General features: G+C 33.7%; 1 protein-coding gene across 2 annotated transcripts in view; it reads right to left on the minus strand.

Moving 5' to 3' along the window:
* PTEN (phosphatase and tensin homolog) overlaps nucleotides 1-21,597 on the minus strand; it is an 84,415-nt gene that overhangs the window by 42,428 nt on the left and 20,390 nt on the right. For both annotated transcript variants that reach the window (XM_019738851.3, XM_019738842.3), the window contains exon 2: nucleotides 17,101-17,185. In XM_019738851.3, coding sequence (XP_019594410.1) covers nucleotides 17,101-17,185 — 85 coding nt within the window. The remainder of the gene's footprint in view (nucleotides 1-17,100; nucleotides 17,186-21,597) is intronic.

The following is a 21,597-nucleotide window of genomic DNA, read 5'->3' on the forward strand; positions in this document are numbered from 1 at the left end:
TTTAAACGTCTCAGCTTTTCAAAGGATACAGAAACTATAAAAGACAAGAAATTCTAGGCCTTAAAAGTACAATATCTGAAAAGAAAAATCTACCACGTGGTCTTAACAGAAGATTGGTGAGGTGACTGCAGAAGAAAGATGTGGCAGATTGTATTTTCCAAGAATGACTGCATCTCCCATCCCACATACTCTTCATACAACATAACCTTAACAGTTCACCCATCAAGTGGTGGAGTCTGTGGTTCCTTCCCCTTGAACTTAGGCACGCCGTTGTGATTGCCTCAACTAACAAAGCACGGCAGAAGGGACATTAAGTGATTCCTAAGGCTGGATGATAAAGATGCCATGCACTTCCACCTTGGACTCTGGATCTTCCCTGGGTACCAAGTTGCCATGCTATGAAGACGTCTAAAAGAGCCTGCATAGAGCGACCACTCGGAAAGGCCAAGTCTAGGGGCTCTGACCAACAACCCAAATGAAGAACGAGACAATAGCCAGCACTGACCAGACATGTGAGTGAAACACCTTCAGATGATTCAGCCCCCAACTTGCTCAACTTGTTAACTCGTCTATAGTCAGTGAGTCTTTCCAACTAAAGTTCCAGACATGGTGGAGCAGAGACAAGCCATCTCCACCATGCCTATCTGAATTTTTGATTCACACACTCAGTCTCACACACACACACACACACACACACACACACACACACACGCACACATACACACAGAGGTACAGCTAAAAATTCAATAGAAAAATTAAAATGGAATACTTAAAAATATCCTATTAACTTCAAAGAGGAAAGGGAAAGACGAATGAGAGAAAATGAGAGTGAGTGAATGAATATGACAAGTAAACATAAATAGAAAGATAGACTTAAACAAAATATGTCAGTAATTATATTAAATATAAATGGATTAAATACTCCAACTAAGAAAGTCAGTGATTATAAAGCAACTTCAAAATTGACCATTATATTTCTTCATGAAATACAGTACATATGTTTACATATACTTGCTATACAAGTTGGAGCATTCTACGGGCAAATTAATATACCATGATGTATTCAACTCTGAAGAAGCAAGATTACATAAATCAAATGCAAAACTCAGTCTGGCTTTTCTATACATTAATAGCACACTACTGAACTCACTCCAATAGAGGAGAAAGTCTGGGTTGCAAGATAAACTTTATACTGACCCTGAAAAGGCCTCAGAAATTCAGTAATTACTGTGGTGAAGTCACTGTGGTGGTTCACGGTCCTCTACCTCTTCAGATATGAGCCTGTCAGCACACTGAGCTGTGCTTTTTTCAGGGACAAATTCAAACTCACATCATATGACTGATTTATATATATCATAATGATCATAATGGCATGATATTAATTTACTTGAAACACTCAACTGCCACAAGAACTAAATTATTCCCATCTTTATGACTAGTTCAGTATCTCACCTCAGAGAAACAGACCTCAGAGAAGTGAAATCAGAATTCTGCTGATTAAATGGAGAATCTAACAGAAGTTAGTAAAATGAAACAATTTTTAAAAGACTAAGACATTCTGATGTTTCCATCTCCACAAGAGGGATGGTCTTGCCAAAAATATCTGAAGTTCACTGACTAAGGCTTCCTTTCCCTTTCGGCCATGCCTTTTCCACATTCCAATAGCTAATCATTCCTTCTTTCCACTGAAAGGTTTTATGAAGACAAAGCAGATATATTCTACTGCATTAAATTCAAATCTTACTGTAAGGACCGAAAGTCACCGTGTTTCTTAAAGGTGAATTAGTTTGTCTTTGCTTGGTGTCAGTACATACTGATACTAAAGTTTATATTATTAGAACAGTATATCATTTTATAGTGCTTGGGGAATTGATAAAAATTCATCTAACAAATATTTATTGAGCACCTGCTATGTGACAAACACTACTGTCGATACAGTGGTAACAAAACTCCAAGTGCTGACAACTCATAATCATAACAAGTATTCCTGGCAGCTTGAGAGAAACCAGCAGCAAACCCTCTTTTAAGATTTCCAGTTCAGAAAACAGCCTAAGAACATTGGACAGCTCCTACTAATCTGAAAATAGGTAAAAAAAAAAAAAAAAAGAAAAGAAAAATGACATCTGAAAACAAAACAGCAAAATAATTACTTATCTGCTACATTTTTCTATAGCTAACTCACTGTTTGTTAACCACATTTATTTCCTCTGCTATATTCATGTTAAATCAACATTTGCTCTTAGAACCATAATATACCTGTAGTTGCTTGCTTACTGCTCCATGAAACTGGATTGTTTTACTTTTTAGCACTCAAATTATCTCTGTCTTAATTCCATTAAGACAGTCAAGTCCCAAACATTCTAGTCCTTAACTGTCTTCTCGTCATCTTCAGGTTGTCAGAATTAAAATCAATCATATATTCAGTATCAGGAAAGTAAGTAGTATCTGGTTGCAAATATACTTTTAGCTCTTTAACTGCACAGTACTGCTTTTTCCTACTTTATTCAAGTTAAATAGAAAAGCAAAAATAAGAGCTTATTATTAAATTCTGCTCACAGGTTGTAATCCCCAGTACTAAAGCAAATCTACTCTCTTTCAACAGGTATTAAGCTAGAGGAAAAAGAAAAACAATGGAGGAAGTAACCCATAACTCACTAAAAAAAAAATAGAGAAGGCTAATAAAAATGAGTAAGAAACTGCCAAACATTTCTTCAAAGAAGTTGTATCATTTTGTGCTTTTACCAACATGGGTTAGAGTTCCTTGCCAACCCTATAGCCCTTTAAGCTTTAGCCATCCCAACAAATATGAAACAGCATCTCATAGTGCTTTCATTTTCATTTCCCTGATGACTGATTTTGAATATATTTTCATATGCATACTGATCATTTATATATCTTCTTTTGTAAAGCTTCTGTTCACATCTTTTGCCCTTTATGGGGTTGTCCTCATGAATTTGTAAGAGCATCTCTATACTATGTGAAATTCAAGTCCTTTGTCAGATATATGCATTGTGAATATTTCTCCCAGACTGTGGTTGCCTTTTTATTTTATTAATGGTGTCTTTCAAAGAACAGAAGTTTTAAATGTTGATGAAGTCCAATTTGTCCATTTTTTCTTATGTGGTTAATTTTGCATGCACTAAGAAATTTTGACTAAACCAAAGGTCATAAAGATTGTCTTCAGTGTTTTTAACTAGAAATTTCATAGTTTTTACATTTTACTTTTGTGTTTCTATCTACAATCCAATTTAAGTTAATTTTTGTCTATTATGAGAAGTATAATTTAAGGTTCAGTTTATTTTTCATATCAACATCCAGTTGTTTCTGTATCATTTGTTAATAAGAGTATCACTTCCCAGTAAATTATCTTGACACCTTTGTCAAAAAATGTGTATGTGCGTTCTTCTGGAATCTCTATTCTGTTCCACTGGTCCATATCCTATTACCCAGCAATTCTACTCATAGGTATTTAACCAACAGAAATGAAAATATATGTCCACAAAAGCCTTGTACAGAAATGCTGATAGCATTTCTTTGTTCATTATAAATCCAAACTGAAAACAATCCAAATGTCCATCAGAGGTAAATGGATAAATTATATCACACGCATACAATGGAATACTACTCAGCAATAAAAAACTACTGATACAGCAAAAACAGGGATGAAATTCAAAAAGATTACACTAACAGAAAGAAGCGAGACACAAAAGAGTATACACTATATGATTGCATTTATATGAAATTCTAGTATAGGCAAAACTTATCCGCAGTGAGAGAAAGCAGATTTAGAGATTGCCTGGAACCAGGGTTGGAGACTGATTAATTACAAAGGATCAAGAGGAAACTTTTTGTGGTAACAGAAATGTTCTAAGTCTTGATTGTGGTGATGTTTATATGGATAGATATACGTATACATCAAAACTCACTGAACTGTCCACTTAAAAAGGGTACATTTTATTGCATATAAATTATACCTTAATAAAGTTTATTTAGGAGCAATATGATTATAACTATCAATTTGTAAAATGCAACCCATCTCAAAAGAAATCTCAAGTTTCTCTTGATTAATACCAGAGAGAGCAGAAAGTAGCACATCATCCTCAGAAATGAGAACTTTTTCAAATGGAAAGCAAAATGGCACTGTCTAGAAGAACACACTGTCCAACAGAACTTTCCACAATGATGAAAATGTTCTGTATCTGCGTTGTCCAACACAGTAACTACTGAGCATTTGAAATGTGACTAATACAAATGAAAATGAATGAGTAAACTTATTTTATTTTAATTAATTTAAATTTAAACATAAATAGCTACATGTGGCTAGAGGCTACTATAATGGATAGCATTTAAGTCTAAAAGATATTATATATAGGTATGAAAAAATCCACTGGAACAGAATACATATACCTCTTAGTAATGTAGTAGAAACAAGTATATTCCTGGAAAAGAGCATAAAATTGAAACAAAGGAAAGACACAATAATAACCAGGACTTCACAACTGTCAAATTATCTACTGAAAAAATATTTGTAACAATATGCAGTTTTCTAACAAATTCTGAAATGCTTGTTTAATTTTCTTTTATCAGTAAATTAATAAAGAGGGAACTACAACTCTAAACATATTTCTAACTAAGAATGAAGAACAAGTTTGAGTGGAAATGCCAGGAAACAGGGAGAAAGTGTTCATATAATTTTAGAGTTCACGTCAGACAAGGGAGGAAATACTGGCATAGTTAGATATGATACAGATCAGTAAAACGGATTTCAAAAGCTTCATTTAAATAACAGGCAATGAATTCATAACTCAAAAATCAAAAAGGAAAGACTACAGAGGCTTTACAAACCAAAATTCTGTACGAACAATTACAAATAATCCACAAAAGAGGAAAAACAAAAATTATCCAAGACCAGTCAACGTAGCTGCAGAGAATTTACCCACAAAGTTCAGCTTTAAAAGTGTAAACAACCAGGGTAAAAAAGGAAATAATCACAGATGAATACAAAAGAGTAGTGCATATAAAGGAACATAAAAGTGGTAAAGACAAGAGAAAAGGCTTGAGTGGGGGGAAATGTTTAGACCAAAAAGAACAATAAATAAGGCAGAATTCCACAAGTTAGACAGCTGTATAATGCTAGAGGCAGAAATAAAGCAGAAACTCCTAACTCCCTTTTCACTTCCATTTTCTCTGTCCAGGAGGAGTGTTGCTCTGATTCAATAACTACGAGTGTGAATGCATGACATTTCTCTAGATTAAAAGCATTTTCTAATTTACTAGATTTAAGCAGGGCTGTTTTGTAAAGAATATTTCTTAACAAACAGCTATCAATGGAAAAACCTTCCGTGATTTCTGTGATTACACATCTTAGTAAAGCAGATAGTAAGCAATCAATAATTCAAAACAGAGGTAATCCACCAAGCTCTTTATCACTGTTTCATCTGAATGAATCTTGTAGTCATATAATTGAAACGTCAAGAGATGCAGGGCATTATAAACCTGTCTGAAGAAAGAGTACCACTAATTTCCTTATTTTTCAAAGAGTTCACAAAAATCACTAAAGAAAAAAACAAAAAGAATAAAATTGAAGATAGGGTCAGTACACACCTACAAACCATAGAAAAAATATATAAGGCCAATAAATATCACAAAGTTGCATAACCTGCAATTAAAGGAATGCAATCAAAAATCAAATTACAACAAACTGCAAAAACTGCAAAAAGTTTAAGTTTGATAACATTCAGTTTGCCAAGGTTGTGAGAGAGGAATAATACTCTCTCGCATGTTGGTGAGAATATAAAATACCATTTTTGAGAGTAAAAGTTTTAAACCAGACAATGTGATCTCAGCAACTCCATTGCTAAGAATTTACCTTAAAGGTATACTTGCAAAAGGACACCAAGACACAAGAGAAATGTTTACTAGATCACTGTTTTTAATAGCAACGACCTGGAAACAATTAAATATGTATCAGAGGGGACCTGTTTACTATGGTATGATCATAAAACAGAATAAAAAAAAATAAAAGAATCTATTATATAGAAAATTCTTAAGTATGTTTTAAAAAGCAAGATAAGAAAAGTACGCAGTATATTCGTTCCCATTCGTTTTTCTTAAAACGTGGGTAAAGATGAAAACAGTATTTTAAAGAATATATGAAGCTTTTAACTGTATGTATCTTTGGGAAGAGAGTCTGAGTATAGGAGGCATAAAGAAGAAATTTGTAAGGGATATTGTCATCTTGAGGTTGCTAAGTATTCAAAACCATTCCAAGTTGAAGAGAATTTTAAGAGGTGAGAAGAAAATACTCCCTTCCCCAGCTTTCTCTTAACACACGTGCAGACTTAGACCAATTAGGTCCTCCTGCTCTGGACACTGAATCCTAGGTAGTGAGAACAAGGTAACAATGGAGTCAGAGATTATTCAGAGATATCCAGAGGAACTGAAATTTTATGAACAGTCACCAATATCCAGTAATGGCAGCAGTACCTGGACAGCAAGTGTCCAAACAGCAATGTCTTAAGCAGAGACTACTCTTATTATAACCTGCTGACCATGTCTTGCTTCCCTTAGCTTCTGTAATCTTAGCCTGGTTCTCCAATTAGGAGCTATGAGCTAATAGTTTTCAAAAAATTATTTTCTGATTAAGTTAGAGTTACTTTCAGTCATGTGCAACCAAGAATCCTGACTTCTTTCTTTTTACAGTATTTTCCTATAGGTTTTTTTTGTGTGTGGTTTTTTTTTTTTGTCTTTATTTTTTTTTTGCTTTGTTATTTTTTGTGAGGGCTGGTGAAATCATACTTTTCTGTGTGTTCCCTTTAATATTTGAACTTTACAATTTCTTATCTAGTACTATGTGCAACAGTGAGACTAGCAGAAGAATAAACAATCTATTTAAAAGAAAATATCACAGCATTTTTTAAAAGGGGGGAGGGTAAGTTCTCTCAAAGAACTTGAATATTACTTAGAGAAACATTCACTATGCCTGCCCCTCCCACTTCCTCTTCTCTCCTCCCAAGGATTTCATGCCCATAACTGGCTCATTGCCTTATAAGTTTGATACAATGGAGAAGCGGAAAAACAAGAAAACAGCATTTCCAAAGGGAAATGGGAAAATTTAACTGTAGATATTTGGAAAGTAGAGACAAAAATTTAGATCTAAGAGCAGAGAGGTAATACCCACAAAACTTGGAAAATCTAGAATACAAATCTTTCTAATACAACTATACTGTACTTAATTTCAAAGTATTAAAATCTGAATTCTCACAGTAGTGAGAAGTCATTTTTTAAAGATTTTACTTTCCTCAAAGAAATTCTATGAAACAGTTCTAAATAAGCTGCCAAAGTGCACATTAAAATTATTCTTGTAAAAATAATATGTAAACATAGATATTTCAAAAGACACAAAAGATTGCAATTAAAAAATTTGTCAAGGAAAGATGGCAAAGCAGGAAGGACCAGGAATCCATATTCCCACTTGGACAAAAACTGTGCTGGCATTACCTATCTGGTTAATTATTTCAGAACTCTGGAGTCTATTTAAAAGCTTGTAGGTTCCAGGGGAAGGCAGTTAATTTCATTCAATTTCAACTTTTTAGTGTGGTAGCAGCTACCCACTTAAACGTCCCACCCTCACCCCCCACCTGCAGGCAGCCATGCACATATTCCTAGAAAAGCCCATACCAACTTGTGGGACTCTGTCCCCCAAATATCAGGGATCTATGTTCCGATTCTTAACTTCTGCTTCTGATTACAGATGGGCTGATACAGAAGCAGGCTACTGCTGTTGCAATCCCCAATGACTGACACAGCTTCCAGGGGATTTTTATATCCAGAGCCTATTTTTTTCTTACATTTTTCTCCCTCTTTTTCTTTTGGGAGCCAGACACTTAAGAAGTGTGACTTCTACGTACAGGTGCTCATTTGAACATAAGTTTTCAACTCCTTTGGGTAACTACCCAAACGGATGCAATTTCTTGAGTAAGTTGAGTGTATGGAGTATGTTTAGTTTTGTACGACACAACCGTCTTCTAAAGTGGCTGTATCATTTTACATGCTGTGGGTTTTTTATATACTGCTATATTGTATAGAAGTAGAATTTTTGTATGCTATCATACTAGATGATTCCAGCTATATGACATTCTTAGAAAAGTCAAAACTATGGAGACAGTTAAAAGATCAGTGATTGTCAGAGGCTGGGGTAGGGAGGGATGAAGAGGCAGAGCACAGACCACTTTTAGGTCAGTGAAACTATTCTGTATGATACTATAATATTGTGGATACACGATAATGATGTGGATACATGTCATTATATATTTGTCCCAAACCCACAGAATGGACACCACCAAGGATGAACGCTAATGTAAACTACGAACTCTGGATGATAATAATGTGTCAAAGTAGGTTCATCAATTATAACAAATGCACCCCTCTGGGGGAGGACACTGATAATGAGGGGGGCTATGCATGAGTGGGAGCAGGGGGTGTACAGGAAATCTCTGTACCTTCTGCTCAATATAGTTGTGAACACAAACTGGCTATAAAAACTAGTTCTATTAAAAAAACCCAACACTCCACAGGTAATAGGATGTGCAATGGTGAAACACAAAGTTTTTTCTCTAAGGTGAATGAGACAGGAGGCCTATTTTCACCACTTCTATTCAACATAGTACTAAACATTCAAGCCTGAGCAAATAGGCAAGAAGGAAAAAACGACGTCCAAACTGGAAAGGAAGAGGTAAAATTATCTGTTTGCAGATGACATGATGATCTTTCTTATATGTAGAAAACCTTAAAGATTCCACACACACAAAAAATTGTTACAATAAACAGATTCAGCAAAGTAGCAGCATACAAAATTAACATGCAAAACTCAGCTGCATTTCTATACACCAACAATGAACAATCAAAAAAGAAAATTAAGAAAACAATTCTACTTAAGATAGCATCAAAAGGAATGAAATATCTAGGAATCAATTTAACCAAGGAGGTAATATACTGGTATATAGAAAACTGCAAAACACTGTTGAAAGAAATTAAAGATCTAAATAAATGGAAAAACATCCCATGTTCATAGTTTGGAAGACCTGATATTAAGATTTCAATACCACTTAATGCAATCTATAAATTAACGCAATTCCTACCAAAATCCCAGTTTGTTTTTTTTCCAGAAATAAAAATTCCACCTTAAAATCCATATAGACTCTCAGAGTACCCTGAATGGCCAAAACAATCTTGAGACAGAACAAAGTTGTAGGACTCACAATTCCTGATTTCAGTATTTGCTACAAACTTACCAAGTGTGGTACCGGCATACAGACAGACATACCAATGGAACAAAATAGTGCCCAAAATATACTCTTTTATATATGGTCAAATGATTTTTGACAAATGTGCGAAAACCATTCAATGTGGAAAAGATAGTCTTTTCAACAAATGGTGCTGGGAAAACTGGATATCCACATGCAATGTATTAAGCTGGACCCTTATCTTATACCACGTATAAAAATTAACTCAAATGGATCAAAAACTGAAATGAAAGACCTAAAAATAAAACACAGGGGAAAGCTTCATGACATTGGATTTAGCAATGATTTCATAGATGGGACAGCCAAGGCACAGGCAATAAAAAATAAATAAATTGGACTGCATCAAAATTCAAAACTCTGGTGCATCAAAGTACACTATCAACAAGTATTAGTAAAAAGGCAATCCACAGAATGGGAGAAAATGCTTGCAAGTCATCAAAGGACACTATCAACAAGTATTAGTAAAAAGGCAATCCACAGAATGGGAGAAAATGCTTGCAAGTCACATATCTGATAAAGGATTAATATCCAGAACACATAAAGAACTCCTAAAACTCAACAACAAAAACCCGAACCATCCAATGCAAAAACAGGTAAAGAACTTGAATAGACGTGTCTTCAAACATATACAAATGGTCAATATGCACATGAAAAGATGCTCAACATCACTTATTAGGGAAATAAAAATCAAAATCACAAAGAGATACCACTGTTCACACCCATTAGAAAGTCTATTAAAAAAAAAAGTCTAGAAAATAACAAGTGTTGACGAGGATGTGGAGAAATTAAACACTGTATATTGCTAGTGGACACGTAAAATGATACAGCCACTGCAGAAAACAATATGGTAATTCCTCAAAAAATTAAACAGAATTACCATTTGGTCCAGCAATTCTTCTGCGTGCATAGCCAAACCAACTGAAAGCAGGGACTAGAACAGATACTGTGACACCCATATTCATACCAGCATTATTTACAATAGTCTAAAGGTGAAAGCAACGCCAGTGTCCATCAATGGATGAATGGTATATAAATAAAACAGAAGGAAATTCTGACAGATACCACAGCATGAATGAACCTTTAAGACACTATGCTACGTGAAATAAGTCACTGTCGTGTCCTACACAAGAGCTGTGGGAAGCGAAAAGGGCGGCGCAGGGTTAAGAAAGAATAGAGTGCAAGCGGGGCCAAGGGACTCAAGCCTCAAGGACTTAGCCCCGAATTGGGGCCAACGCATAGCTTTTATTGGTTAACAAATCAGGAAGTAAAGCTTGTTAACATCAAGATCTGTGAATTATGTGCCTGCTGGCTGCCTTTCTGAACGTCCCCATTGTGCTCCAACATGTACTGTGCCTTCACACACACATAACTCCAGGGGATCCATTAAAGGGCAGGGACCGATATTATTCCGTCAGGTCTCAGTTTGCTGAGACATCCCCTCAAGGGAGCTTTATCGATATCTTTCCATCCAGCCTCAGTTTGCTGAAGCACTACCTTGTGAAATCCTGGGAAGAGTGAGGGGGGAACAAACGGTTTGGCAGCTGTAAGGCAACAAGTCACAAAAAGACAAATACTGTTATGATTCCACTTATATATGCATAAGGTACATAGTGACAGAAAATAGAACAGTGGTTACCAGGGGCTGGGACTAGGGGGAATGGGAAACTACTGTTTAATGGGTACCCTGTTTTCAAGAAAATAAGACCTAGCCAGACCATCAGCTCTAATGTGTCTTTTGGAGCAAAAATTAATATAAGACCCAGTATTATATATTATATTATATTACATCATATTATATTATATAAGACCTGGTCTTGTATTATAGTAAAATAAGACCGAGTCTTATAGCAATTGTTGCTCTAAAGGACGCATTAGAACTGATTGTCCAGCTAGGTCTTATTTTCGGGGAAAACAGTAGGTACAGTACAGTATGAGATGATAAAAAAGTTTTATAGATGGAGTGGTGATGGCTGCACAACATTGTGAATGTACTTAACGCCACAGAAGTGTACTTAAAAATGGTTAAAATGGTACATTTGATCTTATACTATATATTTTGCTACAATAAAAAAATCTCCAGCCCTATTCATCCTCAAGCCTATATTCCTGCTTCTCCCCTAAAAGCAACCACACTCAACTAGTCGGATTCTTTTTCTTGGTATTTAATTCAGTATCTCTATGATATACTATAACACTGCTTCTTGTAGATTCATGAATTACTTACATATTTTCTGCCATGATGGAGGAGGCTTACAAAGCCAGTACTACCTTCAAATATGTTTCACTTCTTTTAATTCCCCTTTAAATAGTAATATCACAATTGCGGGTTAAATCAATCAGATGTTAATAATTGCTTCTGTTTCTAATTCACTTATTTTTCTAAAAATCTATTGCATCTTTCCACCCAAATATTTCATAATAACCTATCAGTTCTTTTTTTCCCCAGAACCTCTCTTTTTCCCTGAACTGGCTGCTCTTTAGTTTGTGACACAGTTGTCATCCGGGGACTTATCTTTGTTGCTTGAGTTGGTCCTCACTTTACTGAAGCCCTTTTATTTCATGGTTTATTCCCTTGTTTTGCTGGAGCACATCTTCCAGTAATCTGCTAAGAACTGTTGCATGGATACTTTTTTTTAGTAACTGAGTGTCTTTTTTTCCTACTTTTGCACTTGATTGTTTGGATAGATACAGAATTCTAGGCTGAACGCAGAACTTTTCAAGTGCTACTCCTTCATTCTCTATCTTTAATTCTACCGTGTTTCCCTGAAAATAAGACCAGGTCTTATACTAATTTTTGCTCTAAAAGAAGCATTAGGGCAGATTTTCAGGGGATGTCTTATTTTTTCATGTACAACAATCTACCTTTATTCAAATACAGTCATGTCATCTTCTTCTGGAACATCGTCATAACATCCTAAATGTATCCGCCTGGCTGACGATCTTAATTGGGGTTTATTTTCGGGGAAACACGGTTCTACCAAGAAATCAGATGCCATTCATATTCCTAATCCTTCCTAATAGATTCTGAACACTTTTGAAACAGTCTCATTATTTCTGGTATTGTCAAAGAAATTTCATAATAATTTGCCTGATATTGGTCTGTTTTCATTTATCGTGCTTGGCAATATATAGGTCTTTTCAATCTGTAGACTCAGATCCTAAAGAAATTCTCTGGTATAATAATACCAGAAAAGACCTTCCTTGGTGATTTCCCAACAATGTGTGGACCAACACTGTTTATGGCCAAACAAATGACAACAGGCTAGATTAGTCCAAGAGTTTCCAGGTTTTGCCCTCTGATATACAGGAGTTATAAGGTTATATATATATATATATATATATTTATTAGGAAAATGAGCTTTGGAATCGGACAGACCTGGGCTCATTCCTCAACCTCATTACTCGCCGGTGTGGCACTTGGGAAAGTTAACTTCTTTTAAACCATCTATGGAATGGGGATAGGTTTACTGTAGAGATTTAATAAGATCACACATGTCAACTGTGTATATAACAATAGCATACATACGTGAATACATGTACAATAAACGTTATCTGTTACTAAATATCAAAAGTTATACTGGTGCAGATAATACAAACCTTGTCAAATCCATCAAAGCTTTGCTATTTGTAAGGAAACAAGACTAACAAAAGAAGTGGGAGGCATCTAATGGGTACAGAATTTTCTCTTGGGGTGATAAAAATGTTTTGGAACTTGATAGAGGTGGTGGTTGCAAAACACTGTGAAGGTACTAAACGTCACTGGATTGTTCATTTTAAAATGGTTAATTTTGTGCTATGTGATTTTCATCTCAATAAAGAAAAAGGGCAAGATGAGGGAAGAAGTCAAAAGTTGTTGGAAAGGGAGAATAGAATTGATATTCTTTCCTCTATTTTGAATAATCTATATTTAATCTCTAAACATTAAATCCTCTAAATAATCTCCTTTCAATTCTTTTTAACTGAATAGCTAACAATGATAATGTTGGGATAACAAACACTTTTTTATTGAAAATCAATAATTAAGGTTGATTAAAAGATTAACATATAATTAAGAGAAATATTCCTTCAGTAAGAAAATGTACATAAAAAACAGGAAAAAAGAAGATGGACTCTTGAATCTGTAATACAGCCACTTACATATGGGTAAGAAAATTGACAGTATACAAGACAATGGATAATGTCTGTTTTGTAAAATCAATGTGTATCAGAGGGCTGAGCTCTAAGTATTTCCTTATACAATAATAAATGTGGGACTCTCTCCACATCTAAAATCTTCCAATAAAAGAGAAGGAAGTAGATTATTTCCTACTAATTCAGAGTTATATGCATCTGTTTTCATTTTCAACATATCTCAAATTGTGCTCCCTAAAAACACTGTTTTGAAAGATGTTATTTGATATACTATAAAAGTGAAGGAAGAGACAAGGGGGAAGAGAGGGAGGGAAAGAAAAAGGGAAAGGAAAAAAAGAAAGGAAAGCAGCATATTAGAATTTCACTCTTGGAAGACTTACAGTGCACAGTAGCTTATTAAAGTTTCTGCAGTAAGAAAGCCAGTTCACCTCTATTAAACCTACATTTTCCTGATTTAGTTGGTACAAAACAGTTCTTAAGCTATGTCTGTTAAACACATGAAGCATCAATTTGTTAAAGACTGCTTAGATTTATATCCGATAACATACAAATTAGATACCTTCAATATTAGCCTGAGCAATAAGACATACATATGAAAAAATAACTAATTATCTGAATAAAGCATTGTTTCGTATTACCAGCTAGTCAGAACAAGAGTTTAGTGGCAAGAAAAAAGAGAGAGAGAAGGTGGTAAGAGGAAAAGAAGAAAATAATCTGGGAAGAGTTAACTTTTCAAACTTCACTTCTATGAACAGTCCCAGCCCTGCTCTGTCAATTCTGATTGCTTATTTTTTAAAATTTGCAATTAATGACTGTAAAAAATTTCAGCTTCATTCACTTTTCTCCTCCTCTCCCTTTATTTTTTACATCAATTCCTGATCCTAGGAGGTAATCTAGAATGGAGAAGTTAAATATTTGTCACAAAAGTACTTTGCGTACTTCAAGTATAAAATTCACATTGCTGTAACAAATCATATCTCAAAAATGTTAAATAATACTGGACAATTTAAGCATGCAGGTATTTGCAATTTGAGTTTACTTTACTCAAGGCAATGAAGTACAACAGCAACAAAGTCTGAGCTCTGTTTGGGGGAAGATAATAGGAAAAATATGGAATTAGAAAAAAGATAATATTCTTCAGCCATCCCAGTAGAGAGAGCAAAGGAAAATCCAACTGAAAACAGTTTTGTTAACAGAAAAGGTACTGAGACATCATCTTTGAACCAAAAAGAAACCACTACTGATTATTACTACTGTCTCCAAAACAGTGTGAAGCAGTAAGGAAATCAATCATTCGGGTATTGGAGACAGCCAATACCCTGGAAAGTTTAATCCTAACAGGCAAATTATTTAGGAACTATTTATTTTCATTTCAGTTCATAGGAAAAACTACATCTTCATTTCCAGTCACTGTTCATCCTTTCTCTCATAAAAGAAAGGGAGTGGGGTGAGCAACTGAAGCCAAAGTCTTACCAGCCATTTATCACCCGATTCAAAAAAAAAAAAAAAAAAAAAGATAAACAAAACACAGCACAGCTATTATATTTAGCTGATAATTCATTTTTATATGCTATTACCATTACCATTACCATAGGGTGAAAAGATCAGTCAGCTAAAGCGACCATTAGCTAAATAAAAATCCATACACATAAAACTATTTTTAGGAATAACAAATTTGAAAAAGATAAAAGCTAGATAAAATACACTAGTAACATTAAAGCAGACAGAATAAACTTCAACCTTGGTTACTAATCACAAACTAAATGTGTGAAATCTTAATTCAGAGGCATAAAAGCAGTGGTTATGAAGTCAGAAGATGACAGATCAAAATACTTCACAGCATAGTATTTTCTTGGTGAAATTATTACAATCTAAGGCCTGATAATCAAATTTATAGATCCAGAAACTGGACTTTATCAGTAACCTAAAAGATGATCATTCAGCCTCAGTGACTAATTCACAGTCAGAAGAGAACAATGAAAAAACTAGCACAACAGATTGACCACAAAGATGTCCTTACAGTAATCAGACAATTTATTCTCTTACTCCAAAGTACTCATAATCTTTCCCAATATGAGTACTAATCTGACTTGGTTGAATTAGTAGTTGGTTGAATACAGAATTATAGTAATGTGAAGTAGATGATCTTATGAGATATTTCACCAAGGCCATAAAGAGGCCTGATAAACATTCCTGCACCATAGTAGAGAATACACGTCTGGTGACTGCGTTACTCATTTCCCAGATTCCACATCTTTCGATTCAAAATTGACTTCCCTCATTCTTTTCCTATCACCAACTGCATTTTCTGTTGATGTGTAGTATCACTGTCTAAGCCATATCAAGCTGTTACTCCCATTGATCTTTGATGTTAAGCATTCTTCCACTGTGTCCTGCCTAACTATGAAAAGGCAAATTCATTTCCCTATTTTCAATTTCTTAAACAGTACTTCTGACAGCCTATAATTGTACCACCTATAATTGTAATAGAAAACCGCAAAGAAGTAGTTTTGGGTTCTTATGTAGTTGATGTAGAAACTGAAATTTAATTCTGAACACAATACAAACACTATGAAAATCTAACTGGACACAACTCAGAGCTGCAAAAAATGTAAATATACTTTGATTCAAAGCAAATTGCTTAAAATCAACAACTTATGGCTAAGTTCATTTAGGGTATAGGTAGGCTTATATACTTAGACAACTACTATAAAAAAGATTCTACATCTGTAAAGCACTTTATAAAGTACTAACCATATATTATAACATTCAACACTCATAACCACCAAATATTTAAATTGAAAGTCTCCAAGAAAGATACTTTACCTTCTGAATAAAGGTAACGGGAATAATTCAAAATTTCAACTTTTAAAAGCCATTAAAGTTCCCACTGATATTTTAAAATTAATTTATTCATACATATATATATATATATTTGCTCTGAAATCAGAAAATATATTAAGATTTACACAGCAGATAAAAATTCCTTCTCTCATAAAATATATACTTTTAGGTCACAAATATACTAAAAATTATTTAAGTGGGCCTTTTCAACGGGCCTTCTTCTGAACTGAATAATTACACTAAGAAAATTATGCAAAACTATAAAACAGACAAAGTTAGGGTTTGGTATGTGCAGCAATTTCTTTCTAGATCCCTTGTAACAAACACTTTTTTATTCTTTAGGTGCTTGGTATGCTTATGCCCCATTATAAAATGCTCTATGTAAAAATTCATGGTATCAGTTATCTATACCTTAAGATACATACATTTAAGTGAATAAATACACTCAAGGATTTTAAGCCTAATCCCCAATTGTGACATGAAACACAGTAAATAAAAAATAAAAATCGTAAGTGTAATGGAATCCAGGCATTAACCTGCTGAGGGGCATTTTATGCAGAGTTCATGAAATCATACCAGACATACCTGATTATGTAAAAGTCCATTCTTATCAAATGAGTTATATCCTATTGAAACCCATTAGGTATATTAAGCAAAAAAAAAAAAAAAAAAAAGGCAGCTATAGAGCACTGACACAATAAAAATAAAGTTTACATCACAAAGTACATCTTTTTCTGTGGTTTAGAAATGTCTTCTAAATGAAAATACAACATTAATATAATACATCAACATTAGAAATAGAAAATTAAAGAGTTCTTACCTTACTACATCATCAATATTGTTCCGGTATACACCTTCAAGTCTTTCTGCAGGAAACCCCATTGCAATAATGTTTGGATAAATATCTGAGTATTTAAGTTAAGGAAATATCTGAAACATGCAACAATGCAATCTAAATGTACACATTTTAAAATATTAGCTGATAATAAAACAAAAGCTTTCCCCACCGCAGCTGTATTGTCAAATGTATTAATTTATAAACCACCATGTGTAATTAAGAAATACAAATAAATACGTTAATTCTAAAAAAGATCCTCAAAACGATTACTTGGCAGAATAATTTCAAATCCCTCTACTTAGTACATTAAAAATGCACCCAAGGTAAAAGGTAGCTTCCATATTTACAACATTTAGGTACATGTGAAAAATAAAAACCTCAGACTTTATAAATCACAAATACTAAAGTATCCTGGGGCAAAAATCAAAATAAAAACCAATAAAAGCTACACAACTTCTAATTTTTTTATGGTTATAAAAAGCACCATGGTATAGAGAATAGATACAATTAAGAGTCAGAACATCAGATTTAAGAGCTGGCTATGTCTCTAACCAGTTGTACAATTTGGACAAGTCACTTAACCTTTTTAGATTTCAATTTCCTATTCCACATGATAATTAGGTAGAGACAACCATTAAGATCTCTTCTCACTCTTACTATTTATGACTTAATAATACTGAACTGAGGTAGAAACTTATTCTCATTTCTAACCAAGGTAATCAATATTTAACATGCCTATTTTATTCACTTGTTACACACTATAGTTAGCGCAAAAACAAACTTCTACAGTCAAGAAGAATGTATATGCAACTAACTATAAAAAACCACCAACAATCTACATTTCAATGTACTGTGTCCATCATAGCAGCTCTCTTCTTGAGCTCCATCAATCCTCTCTAATCTCATAATTTTGCCTCGAATCTTCTACAGGAGCCAAGCTAATCTGCCTAAAGCCTCCCTTGAAGACTATCACTAAAGTTTGCCGCCCGCCTACTTTTGGACCTATTCATCTTCCAAATACAATTCAAAATTCACCAAATACAATTCCCTTTTCCAGATCATTTTTTCTTTACTTTCTCCTGTATTTGCATTATTGAGCTAATTTCAGTATTAGTCTTCAATCCAAAATTAATTATCAAATTACTGAAAGCTTTTTTTTTTCTACTTTTTAAAAATTTATTGGGGTGACAATTGTTAGTAAAATTACATAGATTTCAGGTGTACAATTCTGTATTACATCATCTATAAATCCCATTGTGTGTTCACCACCCAGAGTCAGTTCTCCTTCCATCACCATATATTTGATCCCCCTTACCCTCATCTCCCATCCCCCACCCCCCTTACCCTCTGGTAACCACTAAACTATTGTCTGTGTCTATGAGTTTTTGTTCAGAAAGCTTTTATTTTGATATAAGAAAATGTTCTACTCTATGTTCTATCCATAAAATTACTATGTACTGATTAGACAAATTTACAGAATACTTTAAGAAAAAAAAATGTGCACAACAGGGTATACATTCTGCTATCTTTTGGATAAAAGAAATAATGTTATAAAACAAATAACATCTTTTTGGATAAAATATTTACATGTGTATTTGCTTGAATTTGAACTTCCTCAACACAACACCACATACACACACACACGTAAGATAACTGAGAAACTAATAAAAATGGCTGCTTCGTAGAGAAGGGAAGGGGAAAGGGAGAGACATACATTGCAAACAGCCAGAAATAAATATACCTGATTAATACGAAATTGGTAACCAGGAGAAAGAATTTATTTCAGGGCTCATTTGGACCTTGTAATTTTACTGTACCTCTTTGTAGGAAGTATTCTAAGAACAAAACGAACTACAAAGAAATGTTCAACTTTCTCTGATAGTTTGTTTTTAGTAATATCAGTGTTGATATCCTCCAACTTTTTTCTTTATATTGTAGGAAAAAGCAGTGAAGTTATGCTAATAATTTTAAGATTCATGATTTATTAGTGTAACAGAAAAGAGGTATCATTATAAAATCAGAAATTCAGATAAAACTATTCATTGAAAATATCAATATGAATCCATGTTTATAAAAATCTGATTTTTCTAGGTCTTTTCATTTCAGTGTTCAATCTCAGCATCACCAAGAAAGTTGAGATCATATAACTTTGGATGTGATACAACATGAAGGATACAGTATCAGCTATGATAGCTAAGTTATCTTCAACCTGAGAATCTACAATGCATTTAAATATATAAATTTTAATTTAAAGAAAATACATGTGATAGAAGAATAAGGTAAATAACACTATTCACTATTAAGAGAGTAAACTGGACAAATTCAAAAGGTCTGTAGGACATGACCCAGTCTCTCTTCAAGTATCTTTTTAAAAAGTCAAAATATCATTTTAAAAGGTTGGGAGGGGGGAAATGGGTAACTATCCTTGATTTAAAAGGACTTAAGGAATCTAACAGCCAAATTCACAGGTATAATACTGTTCTGGATACTGTTTTCGACAAACCAGACATAAAGGACATTTTTGAGCCAACTAGATAAATTTTAATATGACCTGGGTATTGAATGAGATGAAAATTTACTGAAATGGTTAAGCAGACATTAATTACTGGGGGGGAAAAAAGGTTTCAAAAGTGATACTATTTTGGTAAATACATATATACCCATATAGTGACATGTAGGTAAAAAGATAACAAACTAGGTACTAAAAGTATAACCTCTAGGTTGTTGGGATATATATACTTTTTTTTCTTATTTTTGCTTGTTTTGTATTTTCTATTTTTGGTACAATGCACCTGCCGTGTTTCTATTAACAGATTTTTAAAATTATGTTTGCTTTATAATTATCTCCAAGTCCATTTACAAATTACTGTCTTGTCCTGCATGACTAGGAATCAGCTCTTTATACAGTTTTTAAAAATGCTGAATTTCTACCCCAAATATTATAATAATAATAATAATAGTACCTAAGGCTTAAACAGCATTTATCCTGTGCCAGGAATGATTTTTGTCACTTGAAGAATACATACATCTTTACCAGAACTCCAATAACTTTATTTTTTTGATACATAATTCCCACTCTCTAATAGTCTTATATTTAAATGTGAGTCTAATGGAATTCCCAATATCATATAATGACAGGGAATTTTTGTTCTGGCTTTTCTGCAACACATTCATAAGAATAAATGGGCTATATATGAGTATGTATATAAGTGTATGATTATTCATGTATATGAATATGTAATATTTAATTTCACTTATTTGTCATTATTATCATCCTAATATAATGAATTCCTGTAATGTATAAGTCGTTTCTCCATAAATCTAATATCCTATTTTAACTTAAAAGAAAAAATACATACATTCACCCAAACCTCAAAGCGTTCTTCTACTATAAAGATTCCAAAAGAAAACTACTAGGATGATCATTTTGAACGTCACAAATATTAGCTATAATCTATTATGCTCACATAAGAAAGTAGACCCACCTAAAAATGTAGCTTTTGGTCAATTATCGAAATGTTTTAGGGTATTATGTCCATTCGTGAGAATAAAAGCTGAAGAAAATGGAGGCTCAAACGAAGCCAATAGCGGTACAATTCCTGAAAGTGAATAATCTTTACTTTTTACCTCTGTCTTGAAGCACAAACATAAGAAAATGAGAAGTAACAGTCAGGAGAAGAAAAAAAAATGAGACAGCAGTGGGGAACCCAAGGCAGTGGCAGTTACCACCAATCCGGAATTCCTATCTAAAAAATTATATACACTTTTAGTCAAAAATATCAATTCAAATCATCCATGTTTTCCAGAGCAATGCAAAAGAAAACTATTTTTACTTAAAAGAAGTAATTATTACTACTATCAAACTTACCTAACCATTAATTTCAATGAGAATGCTAGTAAGATTTTAGCCTTACAGAAAAACACAGAAGTATAACGCCCCTTGAAATAGTCATTTTAACCAGGACTAAACTCAAAACTCACTCTTGCACTATGAATACTAATAAAGTAAATCAATTTACCAAAGACTTGGTTAACTTAATTAAGAAACTATTTGTCTATAACTATACATAAATGGGAATGTTATACACTTTTTAATTCAACTGGCCCCCTCCTTCATTCACTTAATTATTCAAATACATACAGAACATTCTGTGGAAGGGGCACTGAGAATTTAAGGCTAAGTAAGCAGACTACTGCACTCCGGAGCTACTTATTCTATCAGAAAGACAGACACACAGACCTACAACTGTGCCAAAGGCCCTATTAGGTACATATCAAGATGTTTTAAGAGCTAGAGAAAGAGGGATTAATGCTGTAGGGGCACAGATAAAACTTCACAAAGTAGGGAATAGGTTAGCTAATCCTTAAGAAATCAGACATCAGTAGACAGAAGAAACGAGCAATTACAACATTCTAAGCAGAGGATAGAGCAGAGATATGAAAATATTAGGAAAAAGCGGGCAGTCCAGTACAGCTCAC

Source organism: Rhinolophus sinicus, chromosome 15 (assembly GCF_057876585.1).
Source record: "Rhinolophus sinicus isolate RSI-liver-muscle chromosome 15, RSI-T2T, whole genome shotgun sequence".
NCBI lineage: Eukaryota > Metazoa > Chordata > Mammalia > Chiroptera > Rhinolophidae > Rhinolophus > Rhinolophus sinicus.